Consider the following 24,394-nt stretch of genomic DNA (forward strand, 5'->3'; position numbering starts at 1 on the left):
CTAGAATTAGAGGTGAAGCCTTGAAGATGTGACTGAATTGCTACAATTTTATCATAAAACTTAAAACAGATGGGAGTTGCTTTTTTTAAGGGATGAGACTGGGTCTTGCTATGTTGCCCAGGCTGGCCTTAAACTCCTAGGCCCAAGGGATCCTCCTGCCTTGGCCTCCTGAGTAGCTGGGGCTACAGTATGTACCATCACATCTGTCTGGAGTTACTGCTTATGGATGAGCAAAGAAAGTAGTCTCAAGATAGAATCTACTCCTGGTGAAGATGCTGTGAACTTTGTTGAAATGACAACAAAGAAGTAGTAGCAGCAGGATTTGAGAGGGCTGACTCCAATTTCGAAAGGAGTTCTACTGTGTGGAAATGCTATCAAACAGCATCACATGCTACAGAGAAATCTTTTTTGAAAATAAGAGTCAAATTAATGCAGCAAACCTTATTGGTGTCTTAAGAAATCGCCACGATAGGCTGGGTGCGGTGGCTCACGCCTGTAATCCCAGCACTTTGGGAGGCCAAGGCAGGCAGATCACGAGGTCAGGAGATCGAGACCATGCTGGCTAACACAGTGAAACTCCGTCTCTACTAAAAATACAAAGACTTAGCCGGGCGTGGTGGTGGGCGCCTGTAGTCCCAGCTACTCGGGAGGCTGAGGCAGGAGAATGGTGTGAACCTGGGAGGCAGAGCTTGCAGTGAGCTGAGATCGCGCCACTGCACTCCAGTCTGGGAGACAGATCGAGACTCCGTCTTACAAAAAAAAAAAAAGAAAAAGAAATTGCCACAGCTGCCCCAGCCTTCAGCAACTGCCACTCTAATCCATCAGCAGCCATCAACATTGTGGTAAGACGCTTCACAAGTGAAAAGATTACAATTTGCTGAAGGCCCAGATGATCGTTAGTGTTGTTCAGCAATGAAGTATTTTTAAATTATGTACATTATTTTTTAAGATTACACACAACAGCGTAAACATAACTTTTTTTTTTTTTTTTGAGACAGTCTTGCTCTGTCGCCCAGGCTGGAGCGCCGTGATCTTGGCTCACTGCAAGCTCCACCTCCCGGGTTCACGCCATTCTCCTGCCTCAGTCTCCTGAGTAGCTGGGACTACAGGCGCCCGCCACCACGCCTGGCTAATTTTTTGTGTTTTTAGTAGAGACGGGGTTTCACCGTGTTAGCCAGGATGGTCTCGATCTCCTGGCCTTGCGGTCCACCCGCCTCGGCCTCCCAAAGTGTTGGGATTACAGGCGTGAGCCACCGCGCGTGGCCTAATATGACTTTTATATGCACTGGGAAACCAAAAAATTTGTGCAACTTGCTTTATTGTGATGTTCACTTTATTGCGGTTGTCTGGAACGGAACCCACAAAATCCCCGGGATATGCCTATACACACGTTGTCAACCAGAGGAACAACCTGGTCCTTTTCTCTCCGAAAAGCACAGCTTAAGCAACAGTAGGCTAGAAAGGCAGCAGAAGGGCTATGGGTTAAACTTAGGAAAAACCTTGGTGCCAGCCACGGGGAATACTAGGAATGACTGCTATGGTAAAATATGAACTCTCCCTAGGTAGAGCCCCACGCTACTGCTCACCAAGACAAAAAGTCCACAGGCACTCAGCCCCAGAAAGCTCTCTGCAATGCTCCTGCACTTCCTAGGGAAGGAGAAGGTAGCTCTGAGCAGTGGCCATTAGCCTCAGGGATTTTTCAGCACCTCTAATTCTGACAAGCCTAGTGCTGCGTGCACTCTGCTTGGCTGACATCACAAGGATCACCCATTCCCCAGGGCTGGGTCATCAGATCCTATTGGGGCATATCAGGAGTCACATGAGATGGGAGAGGGAGTGAAAAACACCAACCCAAAGAACATGAAATAATTTCTAAACATTTTTATTTCAAATCTCTTTTCACCCCTCCCCAAAAAGACATGGGTAGGTACAGCAATCATAAAAAGGAGATACAAACACAAGAGTCAAATGTCTCTCGCACCGACACTTACAAAAAACTGGGAATTGTACATGGGGTTTCCAAACAGGACCTGCAGCAGCTACTAATGTCCCTTTATGAGAGTCAAACATGCCTATTAATACAGTATATACAGACACCCCATTCTGGAACTAATCTACAGGGACATCCCTAACCCCACCTCCTCTATCCCCAGAAAAATACCAAAACACACCCAAAGTGCATTTGTTTTGTTTATATCAAAACCTCTTTCACTTTCCCCATCCCACCCTCAGACTCCCCACCCCATTTAAGATTGGCCTGCAAGTCTATTTTAACCATTTAGTATTTTTTTATAGTTTATGAAAATAAATTATACAGCAACTATTTTAATAAATTAAGCACAAAAGGAAGGGCAAAAGAGGAAAACTAAATGGGAAGACAAAAGCCAGGCCACGCTTTGGCTTGGAGGTCAGAGAGGGGCTAACGGGGACAGAAGTGGTTGCAGGGGGTGGCTCCCTTTCTGGTGAAAAATTGGCAACCACCCCGAGCCAAGAATGACACCCCTCTTCATCGAGTTTCTTAAAAACAACCAAAAACGTATAGCAGTGGCTATGCCACAGGCAGCACCAGTTTGGGCATTCCAACAGCCAGCTACCCAAAGCGGCACCTGGACCCTACCTGTCCCTTGGACAAGGTTCTGGGCCTAAGAGTAAGGGGCAGGTCCCCACCCAAGGGAGCACCAGAGATGGAGGAGTGAGACCAGGCTTCTGCTCCACCTGAGCTGGTTAGGGAGCTCAGGACAAAGCTCTGAGCAGGGCAGTGTGGTATGTGATGATCCCAGAGTCTGAGGAAGAGTGTCCTAAGTTCCTCACACTCGATCTCCAGGAGGAACTACGATCGCAGTCCAGCTGCAACCAAACATGCCCGTCTTCCCATGTGGCCAGCAACTTTCTGTCTGCCCCTCCAGGCCTCTTGGCATTGAGGAGGAGCGGGCAGGAGAGGCAAAGGGAGCGGTTCCAGGTCCCCTCTAAACCCTCTAGAAATGAAATGGGAGTGAAGCAGGTCATGAACTAAGCATGCAGGGCTGGCTTCCCGGGAGGTAGATGGGAGTGGGACAGGATAGCAGGTGTGGAGAGGACAGGAAGGAAAACAGGAAGAAACTGAGCGACACCTACCAGGAAGGTCAAGAAGCAATGAAAAGGACAAAGACAATATGAAATCTGCATGTAAAGAAAAGTCCTTTTCTGGCAGACTAGAGAATCAACATTTTCAGTACAACTCCTTACGCTACTTTCCTAACTGCAGTACCCGAGTCCCCAGTGCCTGTCTCTATGATCCAACCCCCATTTCACTGCTCCCAAGACTTTGCTCTCCATTTTCTCAAGGCCTCCGATTGTTTTGTGCTGAGCGAGAAGGCTCCAATGTGAAAGCAGGGTCTACCACAGGGACATGCAGACTTGACCTTTGTGGCCCAATCATTCTATAGCTATCATGGCGAATGAGGGGGGCACACTTTTCTTCTTTTTTTTTCTTTTTCTTTTTTTAATAAAAAAGGTTTTACTCCCCAGGAGCAAATAAATCATTTTGAACTACTGATAAACACTGCTGCAGTGAAAAGAAAGATGGCTACATGTATGCAATAGCACAAATTCAGTGGAAGAACAGCTGTGTTGACGATTAGAGATAAAAATCACTTCTCCATTCCCTCCTTTCCCACAAACCAAACCCAGGATTCCCATAGGGAAAATGTCCAACTCAATAGCTCCTCCCTTACATGACAGGGGGCGTGTCAATCTCTTAAAAGTGGAAACAAATGCCAGGTCTCCACCCAGTGGAGATGCTCTTAACACCCCAACTGGTAGCAAGACTTCTGCAAATGACACACACACACACACACACACACGCATATGCATACGCACACACACAGACTCAGACCTTCCAGCAGCCATAGAGCTTTATCCCAGTGTCTTGTCCACTAACGTTAGGGCTCCAAAGCTAAGGGAGAGAGGCAGCAGGGAAGGGAAAGCTCTAACTGAAGGAAAAAGCTCCTCCTCTCCCCACTTTCTGCAGGGAGCAGAGGGCTTCAAGCATGCCATGCTTTCCCGGGGGCCCCAGGGTGAGGGCTGACAAGGCTGGGTTCCAGGGCACTTCTGGTTCTACTCCCACCTCTCACCTCTAGGCCTGGGAACTAGAATTACCCCCACTCCCCAATTCTTCCTGGATGTCTTTTACAGTGGTGTCTGCAGCTATCTCCACACCATCCCCAACCTCAAGGGGGGCTTACATGATTAGCCCAAGTGATGTAGGGAAGCGGAAGGAGCAGGAGCCATGCGGGAGCTTCCCTTGGCCACACCTTTCTCCTCAGGGAGGTGGTGCCACCTCCACGGCTCAGGTTCCAGGATGTAACATTCACTTTACCTAGGTAAAGTGAAAGGTGACCAGGCCAAGGTCAGCACCAATGGTCCCAAAGAGCCAGCTGCCACCCCCTTATCTAGTGCCCACACCAAAACCCCCACCCGCCTACTCCTATGCTCTTAACATAGCACACAAATTTCAAGTAACAGCAAGTTGTAGCAGTAGTTGTCACTGGCTCACACTGGCTCTCAACCTGAGGAAGGTTACAGTAGATCAGTCATAAACAGGTGAGGGTTATATAGGCACTGAAGCCACTAGTCTCACCCACCCACAACTTAGAAATCAATAGTGGGTCTCTAGATGTAAGCCTTTTCCAATTTGTGACTTGAAAATACAACCAGAAAATTTTTTTTTTTTTGAGATGGAGTCTTGCTCTGTCGCCCAGGCTGGAGGGTAGTGGAGCAATCTCAGCTCACTGCAACCTCCGCCTCCTGGGTTCAAATGATTCTCTTGTCTCAGGCTCCGGAGTAGCTGGGACTACAAGTACAGGTCACCATGCCCAGCTTATTTTTGTATGTCAGTAGAGATGGGGTTTCACTATTTGGCCAAGCTGGTCTTGAACTCCCGACCTCGTGATCCGCCCACCTCAGCCTCCCAAAGTGCTGGGATTACAGGCGTGAGCCACCGCGCCCAGACCTAGAAAGGAATACATTTAAATGAGCTCTACACAGCACTGGTGAAGGAAGGGTGGGCCTGGTCGGGGAGGTGAAGGGCAAGTGCTACCCCAGCTGCTGCACCTGTTCCTCTGCTCCATTTACTCTCTGACCAGGCTGCATCCCAGAGAGCTGGTCCAGCCCCATGCCTCCTCCTCATCTTCCTCTAACTGCTCTGTGCAAGGCCACCCATGCAGGCACCAAACACCCATACCTGTCTCCTCTTGCACTGCTGTTTTGCAGCCCACTCCACAGAGGAAGGACTAGGCTGCAGCCAGGGCTGGGACCAGTGCACCGACAGATCACAGACACAGTTCAACACGACCCTCCCCAGGAGGAGAAAGGTGGGTGGTGAGGTGGGGTCACACCTCCTCAGTTGGTTTGTTTTGTACCTGAGTGTACGAGTTCTCCAGAAGAAACCCCAGTAACATAAGGGGTGTGCAGGTTCTGCCTCCCTCACATGGCCTGAGCTGACCATAGTGAGGCCCTGGCAATGGGCAGAAGCCTTGCTGACTCCTTTGGGCTTTGGGCTCCACCTAACCAGCATAAACCCTCGGCACTCAGGTCTGCCTGGTGGCTGAGAAGTTTCCATCTAGACAACTGCACTGGAAAGGATTCTTTAACCATGTTGCTCTAACAGGGCTGTGTACTGTTCAGTACATGCCATGCAGATTTGTTTCCTTGCTTTTGTTCATGTGTTTCTCATCTCACTGTCTGTCCTGCCATTAACTACAACCCAAAACCTCAGAGGCACAGAACTTTCCCAGACCATCTGGTCTACCCTGATCTTATCTACTATAAATGTCTTTAGATGGTCCTTGATTTTCTGCTTGATGTGCAGCAGTCACCTAAAAGCCCCCTTAGGCCACAGATTACATCTTTTACCGCTTTTGTTTTCTACAGTATCTAGCACAAAGCCAGGCATACACAGACTAAAAAATAATCTTAAAATTATGAGTGGTTGAAAAGGAACAAAAAAAGAAAGCTCCCAGGCTGCATATCCGCCACCCAAGGATCTCAATGGATTCCAGACTTCAGGCTCTGTATCAGGGTGGCACTTCCTGCAAGATGGCGAGTTATATCACTTGTACTCTCACATGAGGCAACACTCACATGCTAAGCCAATTTCTGGGATCATAATCTTGCTTAATTGGTAATAGTTGATAATACTACCATGGAAGCCTAGAAAAGAAGAGGTACCATATGACAAATCAGAGGTGGGCTGTGTTTATGGTGCAAAGCTCATCTTGTGGGCCGCCCCTCCATGGTCAGGTAATGGTGCAAGCTTCCTCCCTGTTCAGCTACAAGGAGGAAGACTGGTTATTACATGCAGGACTAAGGAAGAAGGCAATGCTCCCAGATGAGGTGGTCCTATAAATTACCAAGACACTGGGGCCCCACCCAAACCATCAGAAAGCCACAAACCTGACATTAGTATCTTATGAGATGAGGCAGCCATAAGCATGGGGAACCCAGAAAGAGTCTCACGGAACACACGCAAAGGAGTCATGAAGACCCACCAGCTCCACTGTTACATCTCAATAGCAAACCTCTCCCCAGAGCAGCTCTACAAGAAAGCAAACTCACAACGTCATATTAATTGGCCATGGCCAGCTGCAGAAACCATTAAAGACCATTGGAGTTTTTCTGCCCGCTCCTCCTGAGAGCCGGAAGACAGGCAGCTCTCAAATCGGCACCTGATAGACTTTCCAGTGAGCGGAGACCAGCAAGATCTGATCCGGAAATGTCTGGGTTGCTAGAATGAACACAGGAAGATATAGAAGCCCTTGCTACCTCCCATCTCAGAAGTGGGACAGCAGTAATAAACCTAAAAACATGAGATGCGATGCTCTCCTCTGACCTAAGGAAATCCTGTGAGGGCTGCGTTCTGAGAGCTTTCTCTAGGAAGAGCACAACTGTGGGAGCTGCATTTCTCACCTTCCTCCACATTCCCCCTCACAAGCTGACAGGCACATGGAAGTAACACTGACTCCTAAGTCATGAGTACAGTTTGCCATGAAGAACCTGGAAGCATGCTCCATTAAATTCAGCAGCCCATGACTGGCTCTGAACCGACCAGGTGATGAGAAACACAATTGCCTTGACAGCTGGCAGAAGCAATAGGGATGCCGTTACCATGACCAGAGTGACACGTACAGTTATCTCAAAGGGGGGAATGGGCTGAGAGCAGAGAAAGAATGGGTTAACTTCAGGTCATGGAACTTAAGGAATTAAGTAAATCACAACTAGTACAGCTTCCATGAGAGGTGTTTCTGAACTCAGATTCCTAAACCTTAAAAAAGGATGCAGGAGTCACTACTTCCCCCAGCTAAGGCCAATTGCCAGGTTTTGCCCAATATTCTTTTCGAGACCACCTACCCTCCTTTCTCTCCTGCTCCTACCACAGCTGCCCATGGCAACAAGAAGCAGACTCCCCCTCCCTCAGGAACTCTCAGTCCTTTGCAAACCTCAGGCCCTTCCTCCCATCTTCCAGGCCCACGGCATAGACTCTAACTCTGCCTTTGGCACCAGCTGAATGGCCGTCCCGTCTCCTCCTCCCACCCCTTCTTTGGACCTGCTCACCCTTCACACCACTTTCAATCCAACGGGCACAAACCCCTGCTGCCTTCAAGGTGAGTTTTCCATATCAAGTAATACAAATATCAAAAACAAAACTTCTGAAAAAGAAACAGTGTTGAGACTTCTTCCAGTTTTCCAAGGAGCCCCTCCAGTCCCAAGATGCCCAGGGGTGGGTATGAGGTGGAGCCCCACGCAGAGTACGGTCATGTGCTTCTTCCAAGCCCCAGGGCTGCGTGGGGAACCAAAGTCTCTGAACAGAGAATCCCAACCTTCCCGTTCCCTCACTTTTCCTCTTCTTTTCATGGTAGCTTAATTTGGTTCTTCAAAGCTGGAGCTTGGCAACCAAATGCCTAGGTAAAAAAGGAAAAAAAATTAAAACAGTTCAACAGAATAGAACCAAAATGGAGTGAAAGAACAGCCAGACACTGGAGGTGGAGCAACACACCTCAAAAGGAGAATGGAGCCTGGAGAGCTGAATGCTTCCACGAGGGCCACATGTGACTAGGGATGCAGCAGTGGCCTTTGTCAGGGGGACCTGAGCAGCCTATGACTTGGATGACAAAACAAGGTCCTGAAATAACTGATAAATATATCCTACCACATTGCATAAATTCTCTCTTTCCTTTTCCCTAACCCCTTCGTTTCCTACCTACTTTTTCCCTGAGGCTCAATTGCTCTAGGGACTGAAAAGGGAAGTGAGCCCCTGGAGTAATCCCTTTTGAACCTGCCTAGAAAGAACTCTATATTTCTTTTTTTGTTTTGTTTTGTTTGAGACGAGTCTTGCTCTGTCACCCAGGCTGGAGTGCAATGGCATGATCTCGGCTCACTGCAATCTCCGCTTCCTGGGTTCAAGCGATTCTCCTGCCTCAGCCTCCCAAGTAGCTGGACAGGCATGTGCCACCGCGCCTGGCTAATTTTTGTATTTTTAGTAGAGACAGGGTTTCACCATGTTGGCCAGGCTGGTCTCAAACTCCTGACCTTGTGATCTGCCTGCTTCAGCCTCCCAAACTGCTGGGATTACAGACGTGAGCCACCACGCCTGGTCAGAGAGCTCTATATTTCTGCAGCTTCTGTCAACTAGACAGGGTTGACACAGAATCACAAAGGCCACTGTTGCGTCCACCTTCCGACTTGAGACAGGCACTGTTCTTGCCATTACTCTGTAGCCTGACTCCAAACCCCCTGGCATGAAATTCCACAGGTAACAGCATACATAGACCAAGTAGGCCATTCAGAACTCCCAAATTAAAATCAGTCTGAACAACCAGAAGTCATACAAATTTCATACCCTAAAGACCTTTCCCGACGTGGCACAGTGGCTCATGCCTGTAATCCCAGAACTTTGGGAGGCCAAGGTGGGTGGATCACTTGAGTGAGGTCAGGAGTTCAAGACCCACCTGACGAACATGGAGAAACACCATCTCTACTAAAAATACAAAATTAGCTGGGTGTGGTGGTGCACACCTGTAATCCCAGCTACTTGGGAGGCTGAGGTGTGAGAATTGCTTGAACCCAGGAGATGGAGGTTGCAGTGAGCCAAGATCACACCATCACGCTCCACCCTGGGCAACAAGAGCAAAACCCCATCTCAAAAAAAAAAAAAAGACCTTCCCTTGGGAAGTGTTACATCCCCCCCTATCCAGGCTCCTAGGGTCTACAGCAGGAGTAAGTTCAGCATTACGCTTATTCTTTGCCACAGGTATCAATCCTGATGTCACAGCAAAAAGGGATCCTGGGAGTTCAGTTCAAACCTTTGCCAATATATGACTGCCCCCAACACTCAAGACAAATGGCTACCCACTGGCCTGTTCCTGATCATGCCACGTCCCTCTCAGCTGAGGCAGGGCCTTTATACCTCTAGGTCCCCTTGCCCAGAATGTTCTGCTCCAAGGCACTCCCATGGCTGGCTCCTTGATATTCCGGTTTCAGCTGAAATGGCACCTCCTTGCAAGTCTCTCCCTGACTATCTAAACTAGAGGAGTACCCCACCACTAATCACTAAACTTTACCCAGTTTTATTTTCCTCACAACACTGTACAGTCACCTGAAATTAGCCCATTCATTTATGTTCGTGTTTGTTGCCTGTCTTTCCTTAGAAGGGAAGCTTAGTGAGAACACGGCCTTTGCTTTGCTCAGCACTCTCTTCTCAATTCACACTGGGTGCCGAACAAATACAAATATACAGCTATCTGCTGAATGGAAGCTCTTGAGGAAAAGCATCCCAGTTTTGGACCTCTCTGTTAAAAAGGTTCTTCTAACGTTGGACTGAAATCTAGTTCCTTGTAACTACATTCATTTTGGTCCTTGTCCATGTCTCTTTTTGCTGTGATATGGGAGGGCCTTGGAGCAGAGCATTCTGGGCAAGGGGACCTAGAGGTATAAAGGCCCTGCCTCAGCTGGAAAGGGTGTGGCATGATCAGGAACAGGCCGGTGGGGAGCCACTTGTCTTGAGTGTTGGGAGCAGTCATGCACTGGCAAAGGTTTGAACTGAACTCTCAGGATCTCTTTTTGCTGTGACATCAGGATTGTTGCCTGTGGCAAAGAATAAGCGTAATGCTGAACTTCCTCCCCACTGGAACCACAGAGAGGAGGTTAATCATCTCTTTCTCAGGAAAACCCATCAAATGCATCTTTCAGCTCTCCCTCCCTAAAACCTCCATGCTTCAGGTTAATCACATTTCTTTCTAGGCCATTTATTCCTATATGATGAAGTTTGAGCTCTCCAATGCTACAAGGCCCTTCTCTGAATGTGCTCCCTGTTTATGTGGGTTCTTCTACAGCACTGCACCCACAGACGTGGTCCTCTAACTGAATGGCCTAATTACTCTTCAAGGGTAGTCAGGTAGGTGGACTTCCCTAGTGCTCTCTCTACCTCTCAGCCTAATCTCAAGTGCAAAGCCATCATGCAGAGAAATCCACCTAGACACCAGACATTAGACGTTTAGTCGCTTCCAAAGGCATACAATTTGCATATAATTGAAGAAATGATGAGACTGTACATCTACTCCAGGATTCACACCAGAAGAAAGCAGTCATTGCACACTGGCAGTCAATCTTGCTTGTCACCACCACCACCAAAGTCATGGCTCCCTGGCAACTGTGTTCCCTACTCAGGAACTTGGCCCCACAATGTTCACTTTAGTGCAATTTAAAAGACTAATTGGAATTCATCTGCACAAACCAGTATTGCAAGATATTTTATGGGAAAATAAATGAGTAGAACTGTGTAATGATGGGAGAAGAGCCTCGTAGATAAATGAATTCCTTAGTTAATTCACTTATTCTCTTCAACAATTTACTTTGTAATGGCCCAAATGGAACTCTAAATAGAAGAGTGGGCTGTTTTTCTTCATCCCCATATTCCAAGCTGTGGGACATGGTGGAGTCTCACTGAAGTGCATGCCTGTTGCAATTAAAGGCATGTTTGTGTTCTCTTTGATGAAGTTTCCTTTCCCTTTAGCTTCCTGCTTTATATGCCAATTGTGTGGTATCAGGGAGATCAGCCCAAGTCCCTATGAGAGGAGGCTGCACTCTTCTTTTTATTTTTTTCAATTACCCTCTCCTTGCCAGAGGCTGCACTCTTAGCTACACTTGGGTGTCCCCCTCCTTGCTCACATTCAGTGATTAGCTTGCACATTTCCTGGCAATCTGCTTTCATGTCTTTCATGTCTGTCTGCTTTTCTCCCAAATGGGGTGTGTGCCCCTGGGGACTCCACAGTCAGATCTTGTCATTCTATGGGCAAATGCTTGGATCGGGGCTATCCATGTTGGGAGATGCAGGGAGGGGGCCCAAGGCTCAATGCATGATGATGACTGCCCAGTAAGAAATGTGGCTGGGCAGTGAGGCGGAGAGCTCATACCCTTGGTGGCGACCAGCAGGGAGCCCCTCGCTACGTGGAGGGTTCCACCTCTTGCTTCTGTTTGGAAATGAGCTGCGCTTCCTTTAGAGACAGGTATACCTCTTCCTGAGGATCATAGTAGTAGAACTTTCGGATATAAGAGATCAGAGGTCTGTGAAAAACAGATGAGGGATAGACACAAAAGGTTTTTATGCAAAATATAAAAGCAGTAACTCCTTTGTTCAACTCTTCTTCATTCCCTACATGGTAGAGACCTAACACAATTTCCATTTTCTCAGTTATTATAGTTCTGTCTTCCTTACCCTTACCACTTCTACTCTATTCTTCACCGAGACTGCAGAAGGGAGGCTGACACACACACCTTCCTCCCTCTGGCTGCAATATGACAGTTCTAAAGTTAGGTGCTAAGACACAGGAAATGTGAAAGAATGATGTCTGCAAATATTTTATGCCAGACTCTGCCTGTGAAGGTAGCTTGCAGGCCTCACTGGAATTTGTTACCTCCCCACAACCCCCTTACTCATTCCTGTCCCAACCCTAAGAACCCCATTGTACTTAGGCAGTGGGAGATCTGGGATGTGATCTATCCTGACGAGCTGTCGTATCCGGAATCTGCAAAGGTGCTGGAGGGATTTGACATTGCTGAATCGGGACACTGGATAGAGCAGCTGGACAGGAGTTGGTGGCAATCCTTCAAGAAAGAAAACAAAGGAAAATATTCAGAGGAAACAATGGAGCTAACTACCATTTCTTGTATGAAAAGAACCTAGAGAGAGGAAATGGGACTTCTTTATGGTTCATATATGTATTCTGTGCAAAAGCCCCTCCACAAAGGGCTGTTGATTTCCATTTCCAGAAGAACCACCACCACATTCACACTTAAGGAAGTCTATTCTCTGCCAAAGGCCTCCCTAGCATCACTTTTGTGTGTGTGAGTGGTTTTTTTTTTTTTTTGGAGATAGGGTGTCGTTCTGTCACCCAGGCTGGAGTGCAGTGGCCCAATCTCAGCTCACTGCAGCCTTGACCTCCCAGACTCAAGAAATCCTCCTGCCTCAGCCTCCTGAGTAGCTGGGACCACAGGTGCATGCCACTATACCCAGCTAATTTTTGTATTTTTAGTAGAGACAGGGTTTCCCTGTGTTGCCCAGGCTAGTCTCAAACTCCTGGGCTCAAGCCATCCACCTGCCTCGGCCTCCCAAAGTGCTAGGATTATAGGCGTGAGCCACTGTGCCTGGCTTCTAGCATCACTCATAACAGCTGAGAGCCCTGCTCCTTCGAGTAGTCCAATGATGCCAAACTAGAGACACTGCTTGGACTGAAGTGGCCAGTCCCAGGCCTGAGGCTCTTGGGAAGGCCAAGAATCAAAAGGATCCCTGCTGGGAATGGGAGATACTTGTCGGACACATCTACTAGTATCCTGAAAGTGACTCAGAAAAGCCGTTCAGAGGAGTCCCCACCAAATTCCAATTGGTTCAGCAGAGAGGCTGGTAAGTAGAATATAACATCTGGGATCAAAGTTGACAAGCCTATTATTCCTGCTATTACTTCAAGCCAGGACAACCAGGTTTAGCCACTCTTATACTCACCATCTACAACCCCCACTTCCTGCTTCTGAAATTTTAGGCCAGGAAACCAAAAAAAGATGATGCTTTTAAAAGAACAACAACCACAATAGCTTGGGCAAGCTGGGATTAGTACTACTCAGTGCAAACCTGCCTGCTGATTGATGCCAAATAGACTCAATGGGAGTACCACCTCCTTATGTATTAGCAGGCTATATCCCACCCCAAAAAGGGCCCCACGCCACAGCACAGAGACATCCAGAATGGCAGGAACACTGGGGTTCAAGGGAACTAAGAATATTTTGCTTTCAGTAAACAAAGGGGCTATGGAAGGTAAACAAGATTCTTTGAGAAAGAATCTGAGTTGCAAAACCTGTCAAAGAATTCTCAGCCATTGTCATATCAAAAGACATTCTGTAGACAATTCTGTAGACACAACTGATTGGAAAATAAAATATCTACTATTATTGGGGTTTAAGTTCAAACAGTTTTTTTGTTTATTTGTTTGTTTAAGATGGCATCTTGCTCTTGTTGCCCAGGCTGGAGTGCAGTGGCGTGATTTCGGCTCACTGCAAGCTCCAACTCTTAGGTTCAAGCGATTCTCCTGCCTTAGCCTCCCGAGTAGCTGGGATTACAGGCGCCTGCCATCGTGCCCAGCTAATATTTGTATTTTTAGTAGAGACGGGGTTTCACCACGTTGGCTAGGTTGGTCTCGAACTCCTGACCTTGGGTGATCCACCTGCTTCAGCCTCCCAAAGTGCTGGGATTACAGGTGTGAGCCACCATGCCAGGCCCAGATAGTTTTAAAATTTTGTTTGAAGGCATGAAAACAAAACAAATGAAGGCTTGCACACTGCATCCCAAAGCTTTTTCATGATCACTGACAATAGACTTTCTGGGGAAAAAAAAAGAAATCAAAATATATTATTTTATTGTTACTGAACAAGTAAGCTCATCTTAAAAACATACACAGGCTAGGTGCAGTGGCACATGCCTATAATCCTAGTACTTTGGGAGACCAAGGAGGAAAGATCACTTGAGGCCAGGAACTCGAGGCTACAGTGAGCCAAGATTGCGCTACTGCACTCCAGCCTGGGTGACAGAGCATGACTCTGTCTCTAAAAAAAATAATAGTAATAATGATAAGTTATTTAGTCTTTAAAACTATACTTTGAGGCAAAGACCACCATCCCCATTTCACATATAAAGAAACTGAGGCCCACTGAGCTTAGAGAACTTGCTGCGGCATGGAGCCAATAAAGTCGGCCTGCCTTGAACACTTGCCCTAAGGAAGAATTATCAGTGGCTCTACCATAGCCGAGGAACCTCTCAGCAGGGTTCTCCAGGAGGGTCTCTAGAGTGCCTACACTTCTGCCCATCTAACAAGGAGGTTGTCCAGGACACAGCACTCTGGTTCATGACCAGCCTCTCCTAGTCCTCTGCCTGGCACTCCCACCCCTTCAAAACTAAGTCTTGTATTTTGAAGCCCTACTGTTCTCCTCCAGCCACATGGTTGGTCCTCTCCATTAAAAGAAAAAAAGAACTCACACATGAATTTTTCCTTGAATATATTTAACTCAAGCGGTTTTTTTTTTTTTTTTTTTGAGATGGAGTCTCGCTCTGTCGCCCAGGCTGGAGTGCAGTGGCGTGATCTCAGCTCACTGCAAGCTCCGCCTCCCGGGTTCCCGCCATTCTCCTGCCTCAGCCTCCCGAGTAGCTGGGACTACAGGCGCCCGCCACCTCGCCTGGCTAGCTTTTTGTATTTTTAGTAGAGATGGGGTTTCACCGTGTTAGGCAGGATGGTCTCGATCTCCTGACCTCGGCCGTCTCGGCCTCCCAAAGTGCTGGGATTACAGGCTTGGGCCACCGCGCCCGGCCTCAAGCGGTTTTAAGAAATAATTTTGGGTTCAAATGCCTCTTTGAATTTGTCCTGTCCCTCACTGGTATTTATATATTCTTTAGTAAATTAAACTATGGCAAACAGAAAGCTTTGGGGGGTTGGCTGTAATATTGGTAAACTCAACACGATGTTTCAGAGATAAAAGTAATTTATATATCTAATAATTTATTCCCAGAGATAACACTGTGCTGAAAGAGATCAGGATAATATGCAACATACACAATTATCTGATTGTTTGCCTACTTAAATTTTAATGACCACATATACTTGCCTAGTTCATCATATTACTTTTAGCCTTTAGGTTTACAAATAGCAATTTGAAACCTGTTAATTTTCTGATATTCTGTGGTGTTCATCTGACCATTTACTGTTTGCCCACAAGCGCAGCAAACGATTAAAACTCTCACATTTAGAGCATGCTAACAGAAGCAGTTAAAAATGGAAAGAATCCAGGATAAGACCCAACTGGGGTTAAAAAACTAAGGGTAAAGTCGAACATTAATCATCAGTAACTTTCTTCCAGTCCTCAGGGGCACAAACCTAGTCTGTAGCCATGTACTATTTTTCATTTGTCTCAACAAAGACCATGTTAGGGGTAAGAAATCTCTTCCAGGTATAAACACCCAAACACCCATGTCTTTCTGCCACACCAAAGGTTTTTCTGTCCCCTGAAGACAGAATCAGATCAGGAATCACATCTGTTTCACATTCCAAGTCTCATTTTCTTAACAGTATAAGTAAAAAGAGAATAAACCAGGGAGTCTAGTTGACTTATATATAATCCTTCAAAAAGAAAAAAATAAACACAAGGGCAATAGTAAAAGAAGGCCCAGTGCAGTGGCTCACGCCTGTAATCCCAGCACTTTGGGAGGCTGAGGTGGGAGGATTGCTTGAGCCCAGGAGTTCAAGATTGGCCTGGGCAACACAGGGAGACCTTACCTCTACAAAAATTAAAATTAAAAAAATAAGCCAGGCATGGTGGTGCACACCTGTGGTCCAGCTACTCAGGAGGCTGAAGTGGGAGGACTGCTTGAGCCCAGGAGGCTGAGGCTGCAGTGAGCTATGATTGCATCACTACAATCCAGCCTGGGTTATGGAGTAAGACCCTGTCTACAAAAAAGATATTTAGCTAACAGTGAAGTACTGTTTTTTAATATCCCACTCCTTTCTTCAGCTTGAAACAGCTTAAGAAAAACTAAACAATAGTTTAGTTTAGTGGGAGCAGGGGTGAGAGGGCAGAAGATTCACTTTTCCTTATATTCCCTTGGGTACTATTTGACCTTTTTTTTTTTTTTGAGATGGAGTCTCACTCTGTCGCCCCGGCTGGAGTGCAGTGGCCGGATCTCAGCTCACTGCAAGCTCTGCCTCCCGGGTTCATGCCATTCTCCTGCCTCAGCCTCCCGAGTAGCTGGGACTACAGGCGCCCGCCACCTCGCCCAGCTAGTTTTTTTTTTGTATTTTTTAGTAGAGACGGGGTTTCACTGTGTTAGCCAGGATGGTCTCGATCTCCTGACCTCGTGATCCACCCGTCTCGGCCTCCCAAAGTGCTGGGATTACAGGCTTGAGCCATCGCACCTGGCCCTATTTTACCTTTTTATCACATACACGTTATTTCAAAATTTAAAAAGAAATACATATTAGAACTAAAAAATGAGTTATGCAAGGTTACAGGATATAAGATGAATATGCAAAAAGCAATTAAATTTCTATATTCTAGCTATAAAAAATCCAAAATCCAAAAAAAATTAAAATTAAGAAAGCAATTTACAATAGGATCAAAAACAAATACTAAAAAATAAATTTAACAGAAGAAGTACAAAACTTATATTATGAAAAAATACGGGCCAGGCACAGTGGCTCATACCTATAATTCCAGCACTTTGGGAGGCGGAGGCAGGTGGATGGCTTGAGCCAAAGGGTTAGAGACCAGCCTGGGCAACGTGGTGAGACCACATCTCTACTAAAAATATAAAGATTAGCCGGGCATGGTTGTGTGCGCCTATAGTCCCAGCTACACAGGAGGCTGAAGTGGAGGGCAGATTGAGCCAGGGAGGTAAAGGCTGTAGTGAGCCATGATGGCACCACTGCACACCAGACTGGATGATAGTGGGACAAAAAAAAAAAAGACTGAAAGACAGAAAGAAAGGGAAGGAAGGAAGGAAGGAAGAAAAGAAGAAAGGAAGGAAGGATAAACAAAAGAAAAAATACAAAACATTGTTCAGAGTTTTAAAAAGACCTAAATAAGCAGAAAGACAGCCTACGTCTATGGATCAGAAGACTTAATATTGTTGACATGTCAATACACCCCAAATTGATGTACAGACTCAACTCCACACTTTTGCCAACACCGGGGTAGTAAAGGGTATTAAAATCTCAGTAGGCTTCTTTGCAGAAATTGACAATCTGATCCTAAAATTCATATGGAAATGCAAGAAACCCAAAATAGCCAAAACCATCTTGAAAAACAACAAAGTTGGAAGACTCACACTTTTCCATCTCAAAACTTACTACAAAACTATAGGAATCAAGACAGTAATGGCATAAGGATGGACATACAGCTCAATGGAATAGAACTGAGTCTGGAAATTAACCTTCACAGTTACAATCAACTGATTTCAACAAGGATGCCAAGACAATTCAATGGGGAAAGAATATCTTTTCAAAAAATAGTGCTAGAACTGAATAAAAAGAGTAAAGTTGGACTCCTTTCTCATGCCATACACAAAAATTCAAGGCTGGGTACAGTGGCTCACACCTGTAATCCCAGCTCTTTCGGCGGCTGAGGTGGGAGGATCACTTGAGGCCAGGAGGCAGAGGTTGTGGTGAGCCAAGATTGTGCCACTGCACTCCAGCCTGGGTGACAGGGAGAGAGACACACTCCATGTCTCTCTCTCTCTCTCTCTCTCTCTCTCTATATATATATATATACACCAAACAAAAAAAAATGAAAACAAAAATTAACTCAAAATGGATAGTAGACCTAATGTAAAAGCTAAAAGTTTAAGTCTCCTAGAAGAAAATATAGGCATTAGCTCCATTGCCTTTGGTTAGGCAAACTTTTCTAAATATAACAAGCAAAAAAAAAAAAAAAAAAAAAACAGGTAAGTAGGAATAGGAACTCATCAAAATCCTTCATGCTTCAAAGAACACCATCAAGAAAGTAAAAAGACAACCCACAGAATGGGAGAAAATATTTGTAAATCATATCTGACAAGGGACTTGTATCCAGAATATATAAAGAATTTTATTTATTTATTTATTTATTTTGAGATAAAATAAAAGCTGGAGTGCAGTGGCATGATCTCGGCTCACTGCAACCTCCACCTCCTGGGCTCAAGCAATCTTCCCATCTTAGTCTTCCAAGTAGGTGGGACGACAGGCATGCACCACCACACTGGGCTAATTTTTAAATTTTTTGTAGAGACAGTGTCTCCCAGGCAGGTCTTGAGCTCCTGGGCTCAAGCAATCCTCCTGTCCTGGCCTCCCTAAGTACTGGGCTTATAGGCACCATGCCCAGCCTGTGAAGAACTCATAACTCAATAAGAAGACAAACAGCTCAATTACAAAATGAGCAAAGGATGTGAACAGAGACACAACAGTCAATAAGCAGATGAAAAGATGTCATTAGTCATTAGGGCAATGCAAATCAAACCCACAATGAAATACCACTTCATACTCACTAGGAAGGCTATATTAAAAAAGATGGACAATAACAAAATCTTGGGTGCAGTTGTTTTGGGAGTCTGGCATGGGGTTAAACATGGGATTACCATATGACCCAGCAATTTCATGCCTAGGAATAATATATCCAAGAGAATTGAAAAGATATTCACATAAACAGCTGTACATGAATGTTCAAAGCAGCATTATTTATCTCATAATAGCCAAAAAGTGCAAACAACCTAAAGAATGGAGAAACAAAATGTGGTATATACAGAGTGGGATGTTAGTCATAAAAACGAATGCAGTGCTGACACATGCTATGACACTGGTGAACTCTGAAAACATTATGCTAAGTAAAAGAAACAAGACACAAAAATATTGTATGATTCCATTTATGTGAAATGTACCAAATAGTCAAAACCATAGAAACGGACAACAGATCAGTGGTTGGTAGGGGCCAGGAGGTAGAGGGAATAGGGAGTAACTGCTAATAGTCCAAGGTTTTCATTTTGGTGTGATGAAAACATTCTAAAATTGATTGTGGTGATTGCTGTACAACTCTGTGAATATACTAAAAACCACTACACTGCACAGTGTTTTATCTTTTTCTTGAGACACAGTCTTGCTCTGTTGCCCAGGATGAAGTGCAGTGGTGTGTTCTCAGCTTACTGCAACCTCTGCCTCCTGGGTTCAAGCAATTCTCCTGCCTTGGCCTCCTGAGTAGCTGGAACTGGGACTGCAGGTGCTCACCACCGCTTCTAGCTAATTGTTTTTTTTTTTTTTTTTTTAATCAAGATGGGTTTCGCGCCATGTTGCCCAGGCTGGACTTGAACCTTAGGCTCAAGCAATCTACCTTCCTTGGCTTTGAATGACACATTTTAGATGGGTGAATTTCATGTTATGTGAATTATATCTCAATAAAACTGTTAGATAAAAGCAGGGAAGGAAGGGACGGAAAGAGGGAAAAAGAAATACCCCAACATGAAGAGCCTTCTGCTGGCCAAAGGTGAGACAATACGAGCTTCAATAATTGTAACTGTAATGAATTAAAGGCATTAAGTGGGCCAGGCATGGTGGTTCACGCCTATGCCTATAATCCTAGCACTGTGGGAGGCCGAGGCAGTTGGATCACCTGAGATCAGGAGTTTGAGACCAGCCTGGCCAACATAGCGAAACCCCATCTCTACTAAAAATACAAAAAAATTAGCCAGGCGTGGTGGCACGTGCCTGTAGTCTCAGCTACATGGGAGGCTGGAGCAGGAGAATCACTTGAACCCGGGAGTTGGAGGTTGCAGTGAGCCGAGATCGTGCCACTGCACTCTAGCCTGGGTGACAGAGTGAGACTCTGTCTCAAAAAAAATAAGAAAGCCGGCCGGGCGTGGTGGCTCAAGCCTGTAATCCCCGCACTTTGGGAGGCCGAGACAGGCGGATCACGAGGTCAGGAGATCGAGACCATCCTGGCTAACATGGTGAAACCCCGTCTCTACTAGAAAATACAAAAAACTAGCTGGGCGAGGTGGCGGGCGCCTGTAGTCCCAGCTACTCGGGAGGCTGAGGCAGGAGAATGGCATAAACCCAGGAGGCAGAGCTTGCAGTGAGCTGAGATCCGGCCACTGCACTCCAGCCTGGGCGACAGCGAGACTCCGTCTCAAAAAAAATAAAAAAAATAAAAAAAATAAGAAAGCCATTAAGTATGTTTAATTCCATGAATTTTATATATATTTATATAAATATATATATATATATATTTTTGAGACACAGTGTCTCTCTGTCACCCAGGCTAGAGGACAGTGGCACGATCTCGGCTCACTGCAACCTCTGACTCCTGAGTTCAAGCGATTCTCCTGCCCCTGCCTCCCAAGCAGCTGGGATTACAGGCACGTGCCACCACGCCCGGCTAATTTTTTATATTTTTAGTAGAGACAAGGTTTTGCCATGTCTTGTCTCTGGTCTCCAACTCCTGACCTCAGGTGATCCAATTGCCTTGGCCTCCCAAAGTGCTGGATTACAGGTGTGAGTCACTGCACCTGGCTGAATTAATCACACACATATATATATGATAAAAATATATATATATATTATTTTTCTTTCTTTTTTTTTTTTGAGACGGAGTCTTGCTCTGTTGCCCAGGCTGGAGTGCAGTGGCATGATCTCAGCTCACTGCAAGCTCTGCCTCCCAGATTCATGCCATTCTCCTGCCTCAGCCTCCCGAGTAGCTGGGACAACAGGCGCCCGCCACGAAGTCCAGCTAATTTTTTGTATTTTTAGTAAAGATGGGGTTTCACCGTGTTAGCCAGGATGGTCTCAATCTCCTGACGTCATAATCCACCCGCCTCAGCCTCCCACAGGGCTGGGATTACAGGTGTGAGCCACCGCGCCCAGCAATTAATTATAATTTTCTAAATGATCACCTTCAAAGGATGACAGGGAACCAATTCATTATCTTGAAAATTAGTAAATAAAGAAAAAGAATCAAGCATTTATCCTGCTTTTTCTTTTTTTTTTTTTTTGAGGCGGAGTCTCGCTCTATCGCCCGGACTGGAGTGCAGTGGCCGGATCTCAGCTCACTGCAAGCTCCGCCTCCCGGGTTTCCGCCATTCTCCTGCCTCAGCCTCCCGAGTAGCTGGGACTACAGGCGCCCGCCACCTCGCCCGGCTAGTTTTTTTTTTGTATTTTTAGTAGAGACGGGATTTCACCGTATTAGCCAGGATGGTCTCGATCTCCTGACCTCGTGATCCGCCCGTCTCCGCCTCCCAAAGTGCTGGGATTACAGGCTTGAGCCACCGCGCCCGGCCTTATCCTGCTTTTTCTATATGAATTTGGTAAATAATAGTTGAGGAGAAATGTCTCTGTAAAACTATTCCATCTAACAAATAAAAAGTGATAAAATTAGAGTATCATGATTTTGCAACTCCCAATGAACAGCTGCTAAGATCACAAAAAAAGACACAACCAGACATCATGTGTTTCCTATGGGCATGCCAAATACTACCTATATAATCTTGCTAAAAGGATCAAGCTTTAGTTTTTTTGTTTGTTTTTGAGATACAGTCTCATTCTGTCGCCCAGGCTAGAGTGCAGTGGCATGAACATAGCTCAGTGTGGCTTTGACATAATGAACTCAAGCGATTACCCTGCCTCAGCCTCCTGGCTTTTTTTTTTTTTTTTTGAGACACAGCCTCCCTGTTTTGCCCGGGCTGGAGTGCTGTGGCGCAATCTTGGCTCATTGCAACCTCCGCCTCCTGGGTTCAGGCAATTCTCCTGCCTCAGCCTTCCAAGTAGCTGGGATTACAAGTATGGGCCACCATACCTGGCTAATTTTTATATTTTTAGTAGAGACGGGGTTTCTCCATGTTGGCCAGGCTGGTCTCAAACTCTCGACCTCAGGTGATCCACCTGCCTCGGCCTCCCAAAGTGCTGGGATGACAGGCCTGAGCCACCGCGCCTAGCCTCGGCTAATTTTTAATTTATTTTTTTGGTAAAGACAGGGTCTTACAATGTTGCCCAGGAAGGTCTTGAACTCCTAGGTTTAAGCGATCCTCCTGCCTCACCTCCCGAAGTGCTGGGATTTTAGGCATGAACTACTATTATATGTTCAGCCAAGCCTGAGTTTGAATCAGACTCCTGCTAATTTGTAAGAAATACAGAAGACAGGACAACATGCTGAACTCCAACAAGAGTATGTAATTAGTAAAATCCAGGGAAATTCTCCAGGTCAAACCACCCAATTATTCAATAAGCAAATTGTAAAGAAATGAAAGAAAAATCCAAGATTAAGAGATTTAAAAGATATGAATTTTTTTTTTTTTTTTTTGAGACGGAAACACTCTGTCGCCCAGGCTGGAGTGCAGTGGCGGGATCTCAGCTCACTGCAAGCTCCGCCTCCCGGGTTCACGCCATTCTCCTGCCTCAGCCTCCCGAGTAGCTGCGACTACAGGCGCCCGCCATCTTGCCCGGCTAGTTTTTTGTATTTTTTAGTAGAGACGGGGTTTCACCAGGTTAGCCAGGATGGCCTCGATCTCCTGACCTTGTGATCTGCCCGTCTTGGCCTCCCGATATGAAAATTTTTTAAAATGAGCAACATCAGGCCAGGCACGGTGGCTCACGCCTGTAATCCCAGCACTTTGGGAGGCCGAGGCGGGCGGATCACGAGGTCAGGAGATCGAGACCATCCTGGCTAACACGGTGAAACCCCGTCTCTACTAAAAATACAAAAAAATTAGCCAGGTGTGGTGGCGGGCGCCTGTAGTCCCAGCTACTCAGGAGGCTAAGACAGGAGAATGGAGTGAACCAGGGAGGTGAAGCTTGCAGTAAGCCGAGATTGCGCCACTGCACTCCAGCCTGGGCAACAAAGCAAGACTCCATCTCAATAATAATAATAATAATATTAAACCATGCATGTGATTTTTGTGGTTTTCTATTTTATTTTAAAAAAAAAGAAAGAAAAGAAATTCAGATGAAGTAGTGCTGTCATACTGCTCCCCCTCCCCAGCGAATCCAAATTGGGTAAGCCTTTGAATTCAGTTACCATTTTACAGGCAATTCAGAGGACAGAGGAACATATTAAATGATGCCATGGAGATGCAATAGGTAAACTCCAGACAGAACAATATTTTAAATATATAAATTGCAAGAAAAAAAGGGAAAAAGAAATGGAGGAAGAAAACTACAAATTAAAAAAGAAGTGCTGCCGGGCATGGTGGCTCACACCTGTAATCACAGCACTTTGGGAGGCTGAGGTGGGTGGATCACAAGGTCAGCAGTTCGAGACCAGCCTGACCAACATGATGAAACCCCATCTCTACTAAAAATACAAAAAAATTAGCTGGGCGTGGTGGCGGGCACCTGTAATCCCAGCGACTTGGGAGGCTGAGGCAGAAGAATTGCTTGAAACCGGAAGGCGGAGATTGCAGTGAGCCGAGATTGCGCCACTGCATTCTAGCCTGGACAATAAGAGCAAAACTCCGTCTCAAAACAAAAAAAAAAGAGCTGGGTGCAGTGGCTCACGCCTGTAATCCCAGAACTTTGGGAGACTGAGGCGGGTGGATCACGAAATCAGGAGTTCAAGACCAGCCTGACCAACACGGTAAAACCCTGTCTCTACTAAAAATTTAAAAATTAGCCAGGTGTGGTGGTGCGTGCCTGTAATCCCAGCTACTCAGGAGGCTGAGGCAGGAGAGTCGCTTGAACCCGGGAGGTGGCTGGTTGCAGTGAGCCGAGATCGCACCACTGCACTCCAGCCTGGGTGACAGAGGGAGACTCCATCTCAGAGAAAAAAAAAAAGAACCTGGGCATGGTGGTTCATGCCTGTAATCTCAATACTTTGGAAGGCTGAGGAGGGAAGATCACTTGAGCCCAGGAGTTTATGACCAGCCTGCGCAACATAGAAACTCCTTGTCTCAACAAAAAAATTGAAAAATTAGCCAAGCATGGTGGCCCATGACTGTAGTCCTAGCTACTTGGGAGGCTGAGGTGGAAGGATCACTTGAGCCTGGGAGGCCAAGGCATGACTGCACTACTATACTCCAGCCTGAGTGACAGAGACCCTGTCTCAAAACAAAACAAAACAAAAGTATATTTAAACACAAAACACTAGTATGCAATGAAGAAGTGGACAGGTATACAAACAGGGCAGGAGTGGCCATGGGCTGATGTTTGCTGGGGCTGGGTGATGGATACATAGGGTTTATTACACCATTCTGCATACCAAACAAATAAACATAAAGAAGGTAATAATCGGCCGGGCGCGGTGGCTCAAGCCTGTAATCCCAGCACTTTGGGAAGCCGAGACGGGCGGATCACAAGGTCAGGAGATCGAGACC

General features: G+C 46.1%; 1 protein-coding gene across 3 annotated transcripts in view; it reads right to left on the minus strand.

The window, feature by feature from the left end:
• Positions 1-1,866: 1,866 nt before the first annotated feature.
• Positions 1,867-24,394, minus strand: part of SOCS7 (suppressor of cytokine signaling 7) — a 57,387-nt gene continuing 34,859 nt past the window's right edge. For all 3 annotated transcript variants that reach the window (XM_033183271.1, XM_033183269.1, XM_033183270.1), the window contains 3 exons: positions 12,003-12,138; positions 11,448-11,598; positions 1,867-7,937 (listed from right to left, as the gene is read on the minus strand). In XM_033183271.1, coding sequence (XP_033039162.1) covers positions 11,478-11,598; positions 12,003-12,138 — 257 coding nt within the window. In that variant the 3' untranslated portion in view covers positions 1,867-7,937; positions 11,448-11,477. The remainder of the gene's footprint in view (positions 7,938-11,447; positions 11,599-12,002; positions 12,139-24,394) is intronic.

The sequence above is a fragment of the Trachypithecus francoisi genome, unplaced genomic scaffold, assembly GCF_009764315.1.
Source record: "Trachypithecus francoisi isolate TF-2019V2 unplaced genomic scaffold, Tfra_2.0 Lachesis_group20, whole genome shotgun sequence".
In the NCBI taxonomy this organism is placed as follows: Eukaryota; Metazoa; Chordata; class Mammalia; order Primates; family Cercopithecidae; genus Trachypithecus; species Trachypithecus francoisi.